The sequence below is a fragment of the Phalangium opilio genome, unplaced genomic scaffold, assembly GCF_054372755.1.
Source record: "Phalangium opilio isolate 3A_F unplaced genomic scaffold, DU_Popi_V2 ptg000070l_1, whole genome shotgun sequence".
NCBI classification, from domain to species: domain Eukaryota; kingdom Metazoa; phylum Arthropoda; class Arachnida; order Opiliones; family Phalangiidae; genus Phalangium; species Phalangium opilio.
Window position 1 is genome coordinate 14,543,051 of NW_028324182.1, and position 15,020 is coordinate 14,558,070.

The 15,020-nt window shown below is 35.2% G+C and overlaps 4 protein-coding genes across 4 annotated transcripts; 1 reads left to right on the top strand and 3 right to left on the bottom strand.

Annotated features, from left to right (window-relative positions):
• Nucleotides 1-77: 77 nt before the first annotated feature.
• dare (NADPH:adrenodoxin oxidoreductase, mitochondrial) lies at nt 78-2,613 on the bottom strand. Its single transcript, XM_089843452.1, has 11 exons — nt 2,349-2,613; nt 2,190-2,282; nt 2,007-2,129; nt 1,879-1,923; nt 1,492-1,662; nt 1,229-1,421; nt 957-1,144; nt 821-883; nt 641-749; nt 414-584; nt 78-340 (listed from the first exon to the last, which is right to left on the bottom strand). Exons 1-11 carry the CDS (start codon nt 2,496-2,498, stop codon nt 210-212), a joined length of 1,437 nt encoding a protein of 478 aa, XP_089699578.1. The 5' UTR covers nt 2,499-2,613; the 3' UTR covers nt 78-209.
• An 80-nt stretch (nt 2,614-2,693) lies between these two features.
• Nucleotides 2,694-4,005, top strand: LOC149661902 (uncharacterized). Its single transcript, XM_089843456.1, has 2 exons — nt 2,694-3,056; nt 3,164-4,005. The coding sequence occupies exon 2, from the start codon at nt 3,172-3,174 to the stop codon at nt 3,835-3,837; it is 666 nt and encodes a 221-aa protein (XP_089699582.1). The 5' UTR covers nt 2,694-3,056; nt 3,164-3,171; the 3' UTR covers nt 3,838-4,005.
• A 7-nt stretch (nt 4,006-4,012) lies between these two features.
• Nucleotides 4,013-5,315, bottom strand: Vps20 (vacuolar protein sorting 20). The gene is made up of 6 exons (XM_089843457.1): nt 5,094-5,315; nt 4,907-5,016; nt 4,752-4,839; nt 4,599-4,685; nt 4,280-4,517; nt 4,013-4,224 (listed from the first exon to the last, which is right to left on the bottom strand). Exons 1-6 carry the CDS (start codon nt 5,172-5,174, stop codon nt 4,181-4,183), a joined length of 648 nt encoding a protein of 215 aa, XP_089699583.1. The 5' UTR covers nt 5,175-5,315; the 3' UTR covers nt 4,013-4,180.
• Nucleotides 5,316-5,447: 132 nt separating this feature from the next.
• LOC149661904 (putative ATP-dependent RNA helicase DDX5) lies at nt 5,448-14,971 on the bottom strand. The gene is made up of 8 exons (XM_089843455.1): nt 14,811-14,971; nt 13,983-14,430; nt 11,106-11,171; nt 10,711-11,013; nt 9,727-10,072; nt 9,546-9,605; nt 7,252-7,488; nt 5,448-6,581 (listed from the first exon to the last, which is right to left on the bottom strand). Exons 1-8 carry the CDS (start codon nt 14,831-14,833, stop codon nt 6,073-6,075), a joined length of 1,992 nt encoding a protein of 663 aa, XP_089699581.1. The 5' UTR covers nt 14,834-14,971; the 3' UTR covers nt 5,448-6,072.
• Between the last annotated feature and the right edge of the window lie 49 nt (nt 14,972-15,020).

A 15,020-nucleotide genomic window follows, 5' to 3' on the forward strand; every position in this document is an offset into this window, starting at 1 on the left:
AAGCCTGCGCCAGAATCAGGCGCGTAATTTAGGCGGGAAATTCAAAGACGAAAAAAAAAACCATTCACGCATTGCGATTATGTTTTTAAAACAAACGTTTAATTACGGTTAAAAATAAATATTTTTCTTTTCCCATTTTAAAATAAAGCCTAGGCCTACATTCGCAAATACCAATTTATTTAATATAATTAATTAATTAATTAAAATGTTTATAAACCAGCAATTTCAATCATTTTTTCATGAGAAATGATTTTTTCACGTGGTTTTCCTATTTTCTTTCCTTCTTTTTGTTCAAATTCATCTATTTTCTTCCAATGGTTAAAACTAACTACTTTAACGCCTTTATAACGGAATAATTAAATTAGTTAACTCTAAAAAACAATAAAAAATAGTAAAAAAAATCAATATCTGACCTTTTTTATTCAAAATGGCTTGAATGGCTTCAAATCCAGGTTTCTTATTCCTAGAAATCTTCCCTTTTTCAATGTCAATAAGAAGGCTTTGTCCCGTTTCAAAACTACTGTTCATTGTGCTTACAATTACACCAACTGGGCCAGTTTTGACCCAGCCACTGCAATATACGTCTGAAATATACAGTCTTAATTATAGATGTTAATTAATAAAATTAAACAATACATACTCTCTAAATTAATAACTCTGCCTTCATGATTAGGAATAATTCCTTTTCTATTATCAAACGGTAGGGATTCATCAATAGGGACACTTTTATAACCTATACTCCTCAAAACCTGCAATAATTAAGTTTATATTAAATTAAATTAAATTAATAATTAAAATTAATTAATTTATTTAGTTTCACCATTTGACAATCTATAACTTCCGAAGAATCTGTCAAAATGGCTTTAGCATTTTCATTAAATCCCTTAAATAAAATTAAATCATTTAATGATTTGTTATTAAAGATAATTATATGAATTAATTAGTTAGTTAATTACTTCTAATTTATTAATTCCCAGTTTTAAAGCCTTAACGTGTTTCAAATCCTCAGTAGAAATTATTTCTTGGGGAGTTCTTAAAAACTTAAGCTCCCATTCTTTTAAGAATTCCTCTTCCGTTGGTTTTAAACTTTCTCTCGCTGTTTTAATCATTAATTCAGATAATCTTTTTCTGGGTCTAGGAAGCCCTAAATTAATAATAATTTTTCCTTTTAATTAGTTTAAAATATGATTGCTTTTTAATTGCAAATAAAATATAATTTAAATCATACATTCTAAGGCCTTTTCTAACTCTAAAAAATCTTCTATATTCGCTTTAGCTCTACATTTATCCATTTTGGTTAATTCTCTAAGTTCCTTGATAGTAAAAGCAACTTGAGCTGGTCCCCTTCGTCCCACAAGTATTACTTTTTTAACTTTGCTCTTTCTAAGAGATTCCAAAGCGTGTTCCGAGATATCTGTATCCTTTTATATTTGAATTTTAATTAATTTTTTGATTAAATTAAAATTAAAAATATTTAATGTAGGAACACACTTTAAGTCTATTTATTGGTGATAAGAGTATTCTAGCTACGTCTAAGGCAACATTTCCTTGACCTATAACTACCGCTGTATTAATATCTAAGTTCACTGGTAAATTGCAGTCATCTGGGTATCCATTGTACCATCCTACGAATTTTCTAGCTGAGAAAACATTAGGAAGATTCTGAAATAATTAATAGTCAATTAATATTAATTAAAGAAAGTTTAACTTTATCGTGAAATTACTATAGAGTGCTGTCAGTTGTGACGTCAGATCCAAGGTTAAACGTCATGAGTCTGCCTTTAGCAATGGGCGGCCATGACGGTTACCGTTTTTTCTTTATGGGAAAACAGCATGGGTGACGTCACACCGGCGCTTCTGACAGCACTCTATACTTACTTCTTTGGGAATTCCAAGACTTTGGTCTTGATCTGCACCATAAGACTGTCAAATTTAAAGACCAAAATAAATTTAGATCTATCTTTATATTATAATTAATTTAAAATTAAAATTGATATTGATATTACAAGCACCACACAGTGATAAGCATTTTTCAAGTCTTGGAAAGACACATCTTTGCCGATGTTAACATTACCATAATATTTACATCGTTCATTATTGGCAATTGTACTGAATGTATTGATAACATTCTGCAATTATGGATTAATTTTTTATATTTAATTCTATAATGTAAGCAGTAAAATAAACACCTTGACTTCAGGATGATCAGGAGCGACTCCAAACCTAACTAATCCAAAAGGTACAGCTAATTTCTCATAAATGTCAACCTTAACTAAGGGATTCTAAAGAATTATGGTGAAATTATTCACTATATTGTTCAATTTTTATTTGTTTTAATTGTTAAAAACCTTTAAAATTTGTTGGGCTGTGTAGAATCCAGCTGGTCCACTGCCTATTACGCAAACATTAATGTGTTCTGGTTTTTTTGATATCGCGCGTCGAAAATTGGTCCCCAGTGTCTTGTTTATTATTCTAAGAACATTAAAAGGCCTATTCATTCTGCTAATTATAAAAATAAACTAATTAGTTGGGGTTTAAATTCCAAAAATATTTTTAACTAGCTGCCAGTGCCCGGGCCCCCCGGGGTTCTTGAGTTGGACTTCACTGCAGTACATGTCTGTAAAGTCGGAATTTGATTGGTCCATAATTCCCGCCTTTTTTTGAGATGTATTTCGAGCGTGTATGGTGTTTCCTAATATTAAGATGCTGATAAGAAACCTTTATCTTAAATATTGGACATTTCAAAATTGCGCAAATAAATACAAAAGATTAAAATTTGCTAAAGATAAACATTGACGCACAAAAGGTCATTCCTTGGTATTTCCAAGGCCAAACTTCGCGCAAGTTGATACAAAGTTCGTTTTTTGACCTTGCTTATCAATCTACAAAACAAACAAGGTTTTATACACACATGACCCCCTGGCCACGTTAGCTTTTACCTATAAAAGCCTTTGGGGATACGTTAGTTATTCATTCCTAAAAACTCCTTCAACTTGGCAGGACGTCGTCGTCGTCTCTTGGATCTTCATTATCGCTTGGACAATCCGCTTGTAAACGTAAGTATTTTTTAACTTTGAAAATATATGGTTTAAAACATAGCGTAATTTTCAATCCTTAAACTGTTTTAACTTGGATAAAAACAATGTTTAATTTATCTTTAAAGAAAACGAAATGGGTCTACTCGGAACATTAGTTTTGGTGACTACCTACGTCACGCTTTTAGCCTATTTTGGTGGATCTCCAACTGTTGCTAGTCCCAGCCCACGTTCCATGGAAGGACGAAGACTCCATTATTCGGGAAACCTACCAGCTCCTTCTGGTTCGGCCAAATCGCCCGACGAGGACCTTATGAGTTACAACCGACGTCAAGCTCGAATCGTCACTGATGCTGATTACCCCTCGGAAGATGTTCGCCCCACTCAAGCCTTGCCTCCAGTTCGGGAACGCGTGGTGTACGTCGAGAGACGGCCCTCCAACTATGACCACGTGGACGATGATAGACTAAATAATTTCAACCGAGGCCGTCGCCCAGAGAGTCATCCTGATGGTGATATCTTGAGTGGACAACGCGAAAAACCCTATGATGACCCAGTAGGACTTCGTGCCCAACGAGAAGAAATTCAGACGAGAAACAACAATGAAGGAGGTTCCATCTTGAGTTACTTGTTTGGGAGAACAACGCCATCAGTTCAACCCCAAACCTCGGACCACTATCTCTCTTCATTGTCAGAACCATCTAGATACTTGGACACCATGCCAATTTTACCACCGCCCACTCAACAATCGCGAACGAGCAATGTTGTAGGAAACCTTTTGAGGGCGCTACTGAGCAAATAACCCCACCCCCCCCCCCTCCGATGGATTTTTAAAGGGATAGTCGATCTTAATCAACGCGTTCTACTATCACTTTATAGCTCCCACGTGGTACTTTTAAATACAAATATGAATGTATGCATTAAGCTCGGGAATATTTCATATTATTAGATGTAAATAATAAATAATAAACAAACAATTTTATTTTAAAAAACGCCATTGTTTTTATTATTTTCTTTTTTTTTTTGTAAAAATTAGCAACATATTTATATCAGGTTTTTAATTATTATTACAGAAACTATTAGAAACAAAATCTTCAACCACAGTTAATTTATTAGCAATTAAATTATCTTCTATTAAACTTAAATTAACTTGCAGCTACCATTTCCTTTTTGACTCTTTTTGCTGGTACTAATTTAAAACATCTTTATTAGTACTAATTTTGTACACATTTTAGATAAAATACCTTTTGGTTCATGAGCAGGCACATCTGGTAACTCAATTTCCGGTTCTTCAATGGCAGGTTGTGTTTTATCAATTGCTGCAGGCTCAGATTCGGCAAGAATTTCATCTAGTTCTTGTAAAACTGCATCTTCATCTTCTTGCGTTAAACTGCCACTAATCATTTCATCTATTTCTCTTTGTTTTTCAATTCCTTCTTGAGTTTCATCCATAATTCTTTCAATATCTTCAAGTGAGATCAACTAAAAAGAGGACCCACCCCCCATATTTGTAGGCCAATTTTATAGGCAAGTTTATGAACTAGGCACTCTTAATTTAATTACCTGGTGCATTTTTTTAAGAGCTTCATTTCCAATTTGAAGCCCTTTTGTCACCTCCACTTCTACTTGGGCAAATTCAATATCCGAAACCTATCCAATGTCAAAATTTCCTAATCTAATTCGAGATTCAACGCTAATTATGAGAAGAGAACCTACCATTCTTTCTAAATTTAACAACTGCCCATCTGTTTTTTCTAAGATTTGGTCCATGAACCGCTTTTTACGTAGTAAGAGCAAGGCTCGACTTAAATTACAAGTAAAACTGTAATTAACTGCTAATTTTACTAATTATAAATGACTGAACACCCTACTCTTTCTTGCCATCTTGCAACAGTTGCTTAGCAACTAACCGATCACGGTCTAAGGCTCCAGCTACCTTTTTCTGGTATTGTTTTAATTTATCTCGCTCTTGCTTTAACAGCTACATTTAAAATATATACCATTTAAAATAATTACAATTAAATAAAAATTAATATAATAAACTTTCGCTTAGCTTACCAACACTGCTTTATCTTGTTCAGTGATTACTATCTCTTTCTTTCCGCCTTTATCTTTAGGTTTAGAAAAGATGAACCCCATTTTTCGTGAAAATAGTTAACGCGATTAATTACTAATAATAATAATAAAATAAATCACTAACACACTAATTAATTAGGAATAGAAAACTACGCAGCGAAAATCACACATTTTACTGCCGACGGACGCCATTTTTAAAGTTACAGCCCTGACTCATACATCACGTGATGCGTTATAAACCAATCACGAAAGCGAAAACTTTCAGTGTAAAATTTTGAATAATATTTACTTAAATGATCGATTTAATTTAATTTAAATAACTCCACAAAACCTCGATTTGATGTTACAAAAACGTTTTAATATAACGAAAAGAAAGTACAGTGTTACTTATCACAACATCTAACCTCCTAAATTAGTTTTTTTGATTAAAAATAAATGAATAATAATAATAATAATAATAATAATAATAATAATAATAATAATGTAACTACATTTAATGACAATAGGTGTTTTGTTCCCAAGTTTTCCTATTGCGATGAAATCGAATGGCAGAAATAGTAATTGTGCGAATACATTTTCACACGTAAAAAAAAAAACGCAAAATAAACTGAAAACGAAAATGAAATGTACACGAATGTTTAACGAGAAAGTTATTAATATAAATAACAAGTTTTTGTTTTGTTTTTTGGTTCACGAGTTAATATCACCAGGGGTTTTTGTTTTGTTTCGTTTTAACAACAAGGGGCTTGATAAGATTTTTCTTTTTCTTATTCTAAAATTAAAGAAACCTTGCCGAAACGTTCAAGATACAAAGAAAAGAACTAATTTCAAATGTTTTCAAATAAACGGGTTCTCCCTAGGATATCCGCGCCGATAATAATACTCCCTTATCAATTCTTTTAGTCAATTTTTAAAAAGTTTTAAGAAATTCTAACATTCACGTTGTTATATCGAGGGAAATTTATTGTTGATAATAGCCACCACCACCACCACCACCACTGCTTTGTTGCATTGGCGGATTGCTATAGTTGTTCTGAGAACTACTACCACCGCCATACATCATACCACCGTGATGAGATTGAGGTGGTGCCATCATTTGATTAGATCCCCCCGAACCACTACCGCCACCTCCACGTCCCTGCGCGTAGCTACCACCTCCATTGGTGTGGCCATTAACGTGACTTCCTCCGTGATGACTTTGAGATTGATGTCCGCCACTACTACTTTGATTCCCGCCGTACCCGCTACCCCCTCCTCGCGATCCCCCTTTACTTCCGTAACTACTACTACTTCCCCGACTATAACCACCACCACCCGAAGAAGAACTACTATTTCCACCATTGTTTCTCGCGTTGTCTCGGCTGCCGTAGCTGCTATCACGTCGATCATTACCACGACCTGTTCCCCGACCAGATCCTCCTGCCGATGACGAACCGCCGGAAGAATCATTGGTACGCCAACGGTTGCGCACTGTTACGGTGAAAGGACTGTGTTACATAAAGGTCCAGGATCTCTTTAAATGGCAGATTTAGGCAATCTCCGCCAAACTAAACCCCCCCCCCCGACACTCTTCTTATCGACAAAAAGTTTACGTTGGCCTAAATTAGTTTTGCCTAAATCATCCATGCTTTTCTCTCTGGCACTGACACTATGACAGACATTTGAAATAATAACGAAAGGTGCGGAAAACCTAGTTGTCAATATTTTTAGGGATTACCGCCGTTCAATGATCACGCAAGAGAGAAAATCAAGGGTTCAAGCGGAACTTCCTTAAAAGATTAAGCTTAAATAATAAAGTGTACTGGTTGGTTGGTAATTGATAACACGCTAGGTTTTGTGTTCAACTTTTTCTCTTGCGAGTCAAAGATATTTTTATTTTTGTTCAGTAGGCAAGAAACATTTTTTAAAGAATTTATGGAACAAATTCCGTACATAAGATTCGCATCACTTTCTCAGGTTCGATAAATAAATCTATTCTTTAAAAATGTTACCAATACCTACTTTTTTAATTTGTTACGTAAAAAAAATACTTAAAAAAATCTGGTTTTGTTTTTAATGATGAAAAAAATCTAACGGGCGGAGTTTGGTCAAAAGCGTTGTTGCCTGTAATAACCGTTTCGTTTGTTATTGTAATACTGACTTCTTCCGCCTCCGTTTCGCGACATCTCCATCAGTTCTTGTAGTTTGGGATTAACGGCTTGACGAGCTTCGGTCAAAACTTGAACCAGATCATTGGCTTGTTTCATGTTACCAGTCGTGAAAAACGTGTAAGCGGTACCCGTCTTGTTGCTACGAGCGGTACGACCAATACGATGAACGTAATCTTCCGAGCAAGTTGGATAGTCAAAGTTGATGACGAATTTGATATCATCCACGTCTATTTGACATCCCAAAAATTGGCAGCAATTGGGTGGGGTAAAGGACAATAAATCGTTTTCAAAATAATTGAAAAACGATTCAAGGGGGGGGAAAAGCGATGGAAATAAACGTAATTAGTTATAATTCTTCGAAAACTGACACAATTAGCCTAAACTGTTCAAAATTTTTTTTTTTCTTTCTTTCAATAGACTATAAACTGAGTCAAAGCGAGGTTGGTCTTAAATTATTTGAACTTAAGAACAAATTGTAAAACTTATGCCAAATATATTAATTTTCAACCGCCGTAGTTATTAATTACTGAGCTCATCAATGATTAGAAAAACTAGATGGAGAATGGCAAGAAAACTCGAAGGGGTATAAAAAAAACATGATGCATTTGGGGCTTCGACTCGTACAAATTGCCATTTCTCTCGTTTGTTGTTTGGGGTAGGAATCAAGGTAAAAGAGAGTGAGAGGTGAACATAAAAACCGTTTCTGAAAGGTTTTTATTTACTGTTACCTGTGGTTGATTATATATTTTCACCCAAAACATCCGTGTCATCAGAATTTGAGAGAAAACCTCTCGGAGCTCCCGTGGATTTTTAGGTATAAAAGTTTTAACGGTGACTAAGTCGAGAGGAGGGTTTAGCGTGTAGCAGTCTCTTCTTTGTTTAACATTTATGGTGCGTTGCGAAATCCATTAAGTTCAAGTTCGCCATCCATATTGTTCCAAAATGATGGCAAACTTTTTTTTTGCATGAACGTCGGTCGTCTTGGAGACCACGACGCACCAGTGTTATTTTTTTTTTTTTTTTTTCTTTCCAAGCCACTACCACACACCACTCCTTTCCATCAAGCAAAATAAGGAAATCTTTTATCCTTTCCCCACAACATTTTTATTTCTCTCCACGGAAGCTTAAGTCTCGCAGCGGATTTAGACTCGGATCAGAAGCAGGGTCACTTGGGAACTTTCAAGGCCAATAAAAGTGGTATACTTAACAAAAGATACCACCCCAGCCTCAATTGAATCCAAAACCCTGCACTTCGTTACTTCACAGTCTTTTTTTGTGTGCACTCCAAAACGTGAGACCTCTCTCTCCAAAAAATATACGGACTATACGAATTGGGCAGCCCAAGGGAAACTAAGAGTATCGCGGCCACGACGTTTTTTCTTCATGTTTAAAAATGGTATAGGGGCCTTACACATTTTATTCTCTCGCGATTTAATTAACCCTTTATCTCGTCAATGAATTAAAGTTAAATTATAAATAATCTAGAGATTAATTATTAATCTAAATTAAAACGGAAACCTTAATTAATTAAGACGCGCAAGATAGAAATTATATTAGAAAGAAAAGGACGTAGATTAGATTTGTAACAAATTTGATCGTTAAGAACCAAGATTAAAAATTAAATAGACCGATAAAGGGTTAAGCTTCGAAATAAAATCAAAAAACCTAGTTTCCATTTATCAAAACGTTGATACAAGGCTGCGTATCCTAACAACCACAGGTAAATAAGAGAGCATCAGCTCAACTTATTTCATTCTCACGAATAAATTTCTCTTATACAATGACAACAATGGACTGAAGTATAAGATTAAAAAATCGCATTCCCCGTCCGTCCGCGTACTGGTGTTATTTCTTAAGATTAATATTCCCCCCCCCCAACTTAGAAAGAGGATTAATTTCTCTATCTATAAAGGGTTAGGGCCATTACAGCGCTAAAAGACCTCCCAAATAATTGTTTTTAGATAGATCAGAGGCACCGCTAAGTAAAGAGTATAAAGTTCGTTGTAAAATTTGAACAGTGCCTCTGTAAAAAGAGAAAAAAATACAAAACTAATGGTTAGAGAATCAATTAGCAGGATTACAAAAATCATCCCCCAAATCACACATTGATGAGCGGAAATTTGACAAAAATGAAAAGAGACATAATCAAAGCTGAACTATGAACTTTTCACCCGATAACTCTTTTGAGGAAAAAAAGCATTACTAAGCTAAGCAAAATTCTAGCAACGATAATTTCATTAAATTAAAATATAAGTTAAGCTTCTCTTAGACAGTCTAATCTTACCCAAACCACGAGCAGCAACATCTGTAGCGATCAAAATTGGAGAACGACTTGATCTAAATTCTACAACAAAGAAAGAAAGAAAGTAACGCGTTATTTATTATTTATTACTTTTTTTCTTTGTTACTTTATAAATAAAGTAAGCCTAAATTTAAATAAAAAAAAAAAAGACTGATTAACTTACCATTAAGGACCCAATCTCTTTCGGGTTGGGACTTATCACCATGAATGCACATGGCAGGCCATCCGTCTCTTCTCATTCTACGCGTTAAATCATCAACTCTCTTCTTGGTTTCTGCAAAAATGATGGTTTTGTTTTCCTTTTCGCGCATAATTTCTTCCAAAAGCTTGAAAAGCTTAGTTTCCTTTTCAGAATCTTGACAAACATCGACGATTTGCAAGATGTTGTGATTGGCTGACAATTGCAAGCAACCAATATTGACTTGGTTATATTCGCTCAAAAACTCCTCAGCCAATTGTTTCACTTCTTTGGGCCAAGTGGCGCTCCACATGAGAGTTTGTCTGTCGGGCTGTAAATATAAACAAGAACAAAAACATATTGAACGTTAAAAAGACCGTACGTCATTAAGGTTTAACGAAAGTCTGGCTGTAAACACAAACATTAAAAGGAGGGTGAAGTAGAAAATCAAGTGATTTTTTATCGATTCTTCTACTAATTATAAGACCAGTCTGCATAGTGAAACATTCAGGAAATACTGACTCCGAATGATTTTAAAATTCAAATTAGGTTCAGATTTTAAGGATAATTTTAAACAAGGTCCTCCGACCAATCGCGTAACGCCCTGCCTTTTTGTTAACAAAATTCTCGTGGCACGTTCCGCGTTGAATGAAATTTGTGACGAGATTTGATAAAATTAGGCGCGCAACGTGACAATCGTGGCGCGAGACATGGAACGTGCCACGATAATTTTGTTAACAAAAAGGCAGGGCGTTACGCGATTGCTCGGAGGACCTTCTTTAAAATTATCCTTAAAATCTGAACCTAATTTGAAATAATTTTAAAATCATTCGGAATTGGTATTTCCGGAATGTTTCACTATGCAGACTGGTCTTATAATTAGTAGAAGAATCGATAAAAAATCACTTGATTTTCTACTTCACCCTCCCTTTAATAAGACGTCGTTCAAGGCGACAAAATCACTCTTACCCTAATCTGTTCCACAATTTTCTTGATCTGGGGCTCAAATCCCATATCCAACATTCTGTCAGCTTCATCAAGGACCAAGTAGGTACAACGTTTCAAGTTGGTCTTGCCAGCTTCCAAGAAATCAATCAATCTACCAGGTGTAGCGATGCAGATTTCGACTCCTTTTTCTAAATCACGAATTTGCGGTCCCTTGGGGGCCCCTCCAAAAACGCAAGTGTTTCGAATACGAGATAATTTTCCAAAGTCATTAGCTACTTGTTGTATCTGTTGAGCTAATTCTCGAGTGGGTGCCAAAATGAGGGCCTACCGGAAAAGGGGGAAAAGGGGATAATTATTAATTAATATTAATCAAAGATCTGATTGAATCTTTGATTGATATTAATTCAGTAACTTACAATTGGTCCCTCTCCACGATCTAATGGTGGTTGATTGTTAATGTGCACAATGGCGGGTAAAACGTACTATATGAAAGTAATATGTACAGAAAATAAATAATGGGGCAATATAACAGATGATTCATTGTTTACACACTAATAAGCAAATTGCGTAACAAAAGTACAAAACTTGTCCTAGCCCATGTTTAACATAATTTACGCGCTAGCAGGATTCATACCATTTACACAAGTAGTAGAGGCTACTTTGAGGACAATAGTGCAGACAACTTTGTCCTCCAAGTAGCCAGGAATCCTTCTTGTGTAAATGGCATGATTCTTCCGGGGTTTAACTAAAAACTTCGGATTTTCTTGGGGTTTTACTATAAATTAAGGATTTTCGTGGGTTTTTCCGTGGTTTTACTATAAACTACGGATTTCTTTAGGGTTTTTCCGTGGTTTTACTATAAACTACGGATTTCTTTAGGGTTTTTCCGTGGTTTTACTAAAAATTATGGATTTTCTTTAGGGTTTTTCCGTGGTTTTACTAAAAATTATGGATTTTCTTGGGGTTTTTCCGTGTTTTTACTAAAAATTATGGATTTTCTTAGGGTTTTTCCGTGTTTTTACTAAAAATTATGGATTTTCTTGGGGTTTTTCCGTGTTTTTACTAAAAATTATGGATTTTCTTGGGGTTTTTCCGTGTTTTTACTAAAAATTATGGATTTTCTTGGGGTTTTTCCGTGGTTTTACTATAAATTAAGGATTTTCTTGGGGTTTTTCCGTGGTTTTACTATAAATTAAGGATTTTCTTGGGGTTTTTCCGTGGTTTTACTATAAATTAAGGATTTTCGTGGGTTTTTCCCGTGGTTTTACTATAAATTAAGTATTTTCTTGGGGTTTTTCCGTGGTTTTACTATAAATTAAGTATTTTCTTGGGGTTTTTCCGTGGTTTTACTATAAATTAAGTATTTTAGTGGGTTTTTCCAGGGTTTTACTATAAATTAACGATTTTAGTGGGTTTTTCCGTGGTTTTACTATAAATTAAGGATTTTAGTGGGTTTTTCCGTGGTTTTACTATAAATTAAGTATTTCCGTGGGTTTTTCCGTGGTTTTACTATAAATTAAGTATTTCCGTGGGTTTTACTACAAATTAAGGATTTCCGTGGGTTTTACTACAAATTAAGGATTTCCGTGGGTTTTACTACAAATTAAGGATTTCCGTGGGTTTTACTACAAATTAAGGATTTCCGTGGGTATTTCGGGGGTTTTCCTATAAATTAAGGATTTCCGTGGGTTTTACTATAAATTATAGATTTCCGTGGGTATTTCGGGGGTTTTCCTATAAATTAAGGATTTCCGTGGGTTTTCCTATAAATTAAGGATTTCCGTGGGTTTTACTATAAATTATAGATTTCCGTGGGTTTTTCGGGGGTTTTACTATAAATTATAGATTTCCGTGGGTTTTTCGGGGGTCTTCCTATAAATGAAGGATTTCCGTGGGTTTTTCGGGGGTTTTACTATAAATTATAGATTTCCGTGGGTTTTTCGGGGGTTTTACTATAAATTATAGATTTCCGTGGGTTTTTCGGGGGTTTTACTATAAATTATAGATTTCCGTGGGTTTTTCGGGGGTTTTACTATAAATTATAGATTTCCGTGGGTTTTTCGGGGGTTTTACTATAAATTATAGATTTCCGTGGGTTTTTCGGGGGTTTTACTATAAATTATAGATTTCCGTGGGTTTTTCGGGGGTTTTACTATAAATTATAGATTTCCGTGGGTTTTTCGGGGGTTTTACTATAAATTATAGATTTCCGTGGGTTTTTCGGGGGTTTTACTATAAATTATAATGTCCGTGGGTTTTTCGGGGGTTTTACTATAAATTATAGATTTCCGTGGGTTTTTCGGGGGTTTTACTACAAATTATAGATTTCCGTGGGTTTTTCGGGGGTTTTACTATAAATTATAGATTTCCGTGGGTTTTTCGGGGGTTTTCCTATAAATGAAGGATTTCCGTGGGTTTTTCGGGGGTTTTACTATAAATTATAGATTTCCGTGGGTTTTTCGGGGGTTTTACTATAAATTATAGATTTCCGTGGGTTTTTCGGGGGTTTTACTATAAATTATAATGTCCGTGGGTTTTCCCGGGGTTTTACTACAAATTATAGATTTCCGTGGGTTTTTCGGGGGTTTTACTACAAATTATAGATTTCCGTGGGTTTTTCGGGGGTTTTACTATAAATTATAGATTTCCGTGAGTTTTTCGGGGGTTTTACTATAAATTATAGATTTCCGTGGGTTTTTCGGGGGTTTTATTATAAATTATAGATTTCCGTGGGTTTTTCGGGGGTTTTACTATAAATTATAGATTTCCGTGGGTTTTCCCTGGTTTTTACTACAAATTATAGATTTCCGTGGGTTTTCCCTGGTTTTTACTACAAATTATAGATTTCCGTGGGTTTTCCCTGGTTTTTACTACAAATTATAGATTTCCGTGGGTTTTCCCTGGTTTTTACTACAAATTATAGATTTCCGTGGGTTTCCTCGGGGTTTCACTACAAATTATAGATTTCCGTGGGTTTCCTCGGGGTTTCACTACAAATTATAGATTTCCGTGGGTTTCCTCGGGGTTTCACTACAAATTATAGATTTCCGTGGGTTTTCCCGGGGTTTTACTACAAATTAAAGATTTTCCGTGAATTTATAGTCAACAACTTATTTCCCCTGATCTGAACATAAATAGTTTCTGAACTAGGAGAATTCATACCATATACATGAGTAGGCCAGGCTACTTGTTGGAAAAGTGCAGCTCACTTTGTCCACCAAGTAGCCTATAAAGTAACCGTAATAACTGGTGCAACATTCATAGTCAAAAACAAGGCAAGCGTCAATACTCACGGCTAATGTTTTTCCAGATCCTGTTTGGGCAATTCCAACCATATCTTTACCACTAAGAGCAATGGGCCATCCTTGAGATTGAATGGCTGTGGGGAATTGATAACCTTGACTTTGAATAGCATTCATAACATAATCGGGGAAGTTAGCCTCGTGGAATGTCATGATGGGTTTGGGCACATTGCCACTGATGGTGATTTCTTTGCTGACGCGATAAGCTTCTACTTCTTGCGCTGGTCTTCTGGTAATATCAGGATGTTCCCTGTAGAAGTCCTTTTGAAAGGGAGGTAGACGATTCATGTCCCATCTGGGCTTCCTCAACTTCTCTCCTGGCTGTTTTCCCTTCATACTGCCCATACTTCCACCTCCACGACCTCCGCTTCCAAAACTTCCTCCGCCACCTCTATTCATATTATCTCTAAAGCGGTTACCGCCAAAATCTCTACTATCACTGAAAAAAAAATAACAAAGGTTTAATTTAACATTAACTATTTAAAATAAAAAAACCAAACTATCTAGTAGAATCCTACTTTCTACTACTTCTAGAATCTTTGGCCATTTAAAATAAACTTAATAATCCTTAAACGATTCGAAAGCTTACAAAAACAAAAATTTATCGCGGTCGGAAAAGAACAATGGACGAAAAATGTGCTGCGAAGCACCAACGTTAAGCCTAACCTTAGTGCGTATTAAGCTATGGGAACCGAGACCGCGCGGCTAGCGATTTATATAACATTGGGCGGTAGGCCTTGGTTTAGACCCGGCCGGTTTTTAAATAGTTTTTTAGATATTAAAAACCTAATTTATTTAAGAAAATTTTGGTCTACTTACTTCCTTCGATCTCTAAACGACATTTTTATAACTTAAAAAATAAATTAGTTGCTTATTTATATTTTAAAAGAAGCGTTGAGTTTCCGACCACAAGAAACGTGTTCCAAACTAGTTGATGGCCGCGAATAAAGGATTTTGAGTTAATCCGCCAGACGTTAACCTAAAACTTGAATTTTCTAATTACAATAATATACACCCTTATTATGTAAA

Excerpts from the sequence above, each read along its gene's own strand:
- Vps20 (XM_089843457.1), bottom strand. The coding sequence starts at position 5,174 with ATGGGGTTCATCTTTTCTAAACCTAAAGATAAAGGCGGAAAGAAAGAG. Across the intron at positions 5,017-5,093 it reads AACAAGATAAAGCAGTGTTG|CTGTTAAAGCAAGAGCGAGA; the intron begins GTAAGCTAAGCG and ends TTTTAAATGTAG. Across the intron at positions 4,686-4,751 it reads TGTTAAATTTAGAAAGAATG|GTTTCGGATATTGAATTTGC; the intron begins GTAGGTTCTCTT and ends GACATTGGATAG.
- LOC149661904 (XM_089843455.1), bottom strand. The coding sequence starts at position 14,833 with ATGTCGTTTAGAGATCGAAGGAA. Across the intron at positions 11,172-13,982 it reads GATCTGGAAAAACATTAGCC|TACGTTTTACCCGCCATTGT; the intron begins GTGAGTATTGAC and ends ACTTTCATATAG. Across the intron at positions 6,582-7,251 it reads GCGAAACGGAGGCGGAAGAA|TGCGCAACCGTTGGCGTACC; the intron begins GTCAGTATTACA and ends TCACCGTAACAG.
- dare (XM_089843452.1), bottom strand. The coding sequence starts at position 2,498 with ATGAATAGGCCTTTTAATGTTCTTAGAATAATAAACAAGACACTGGGG. Across the intron at positions 1,145-1,228 it reads GTTAGAAAAGGCCTTAGAAT|GGCTTCCTAGACCCAGAAAA; the intron begins GTATGATTTAAA and ends TTATTAATTTAG. Across the intron at positions 585-640 it reads CAGAGTTATTAATTTAGAGA|ACGTATATTGCAGTGGCTGG; the intron begins GTATGTATTGTT and ends TGTATATTTCAG.
- LOC149661902 (XM_089843456.1), top strand. The coding sequence starts at position 3,172 with ATGGGTCTACTCGGAACATTAGTTTTGGTGACTACCTACGTCACGCTT.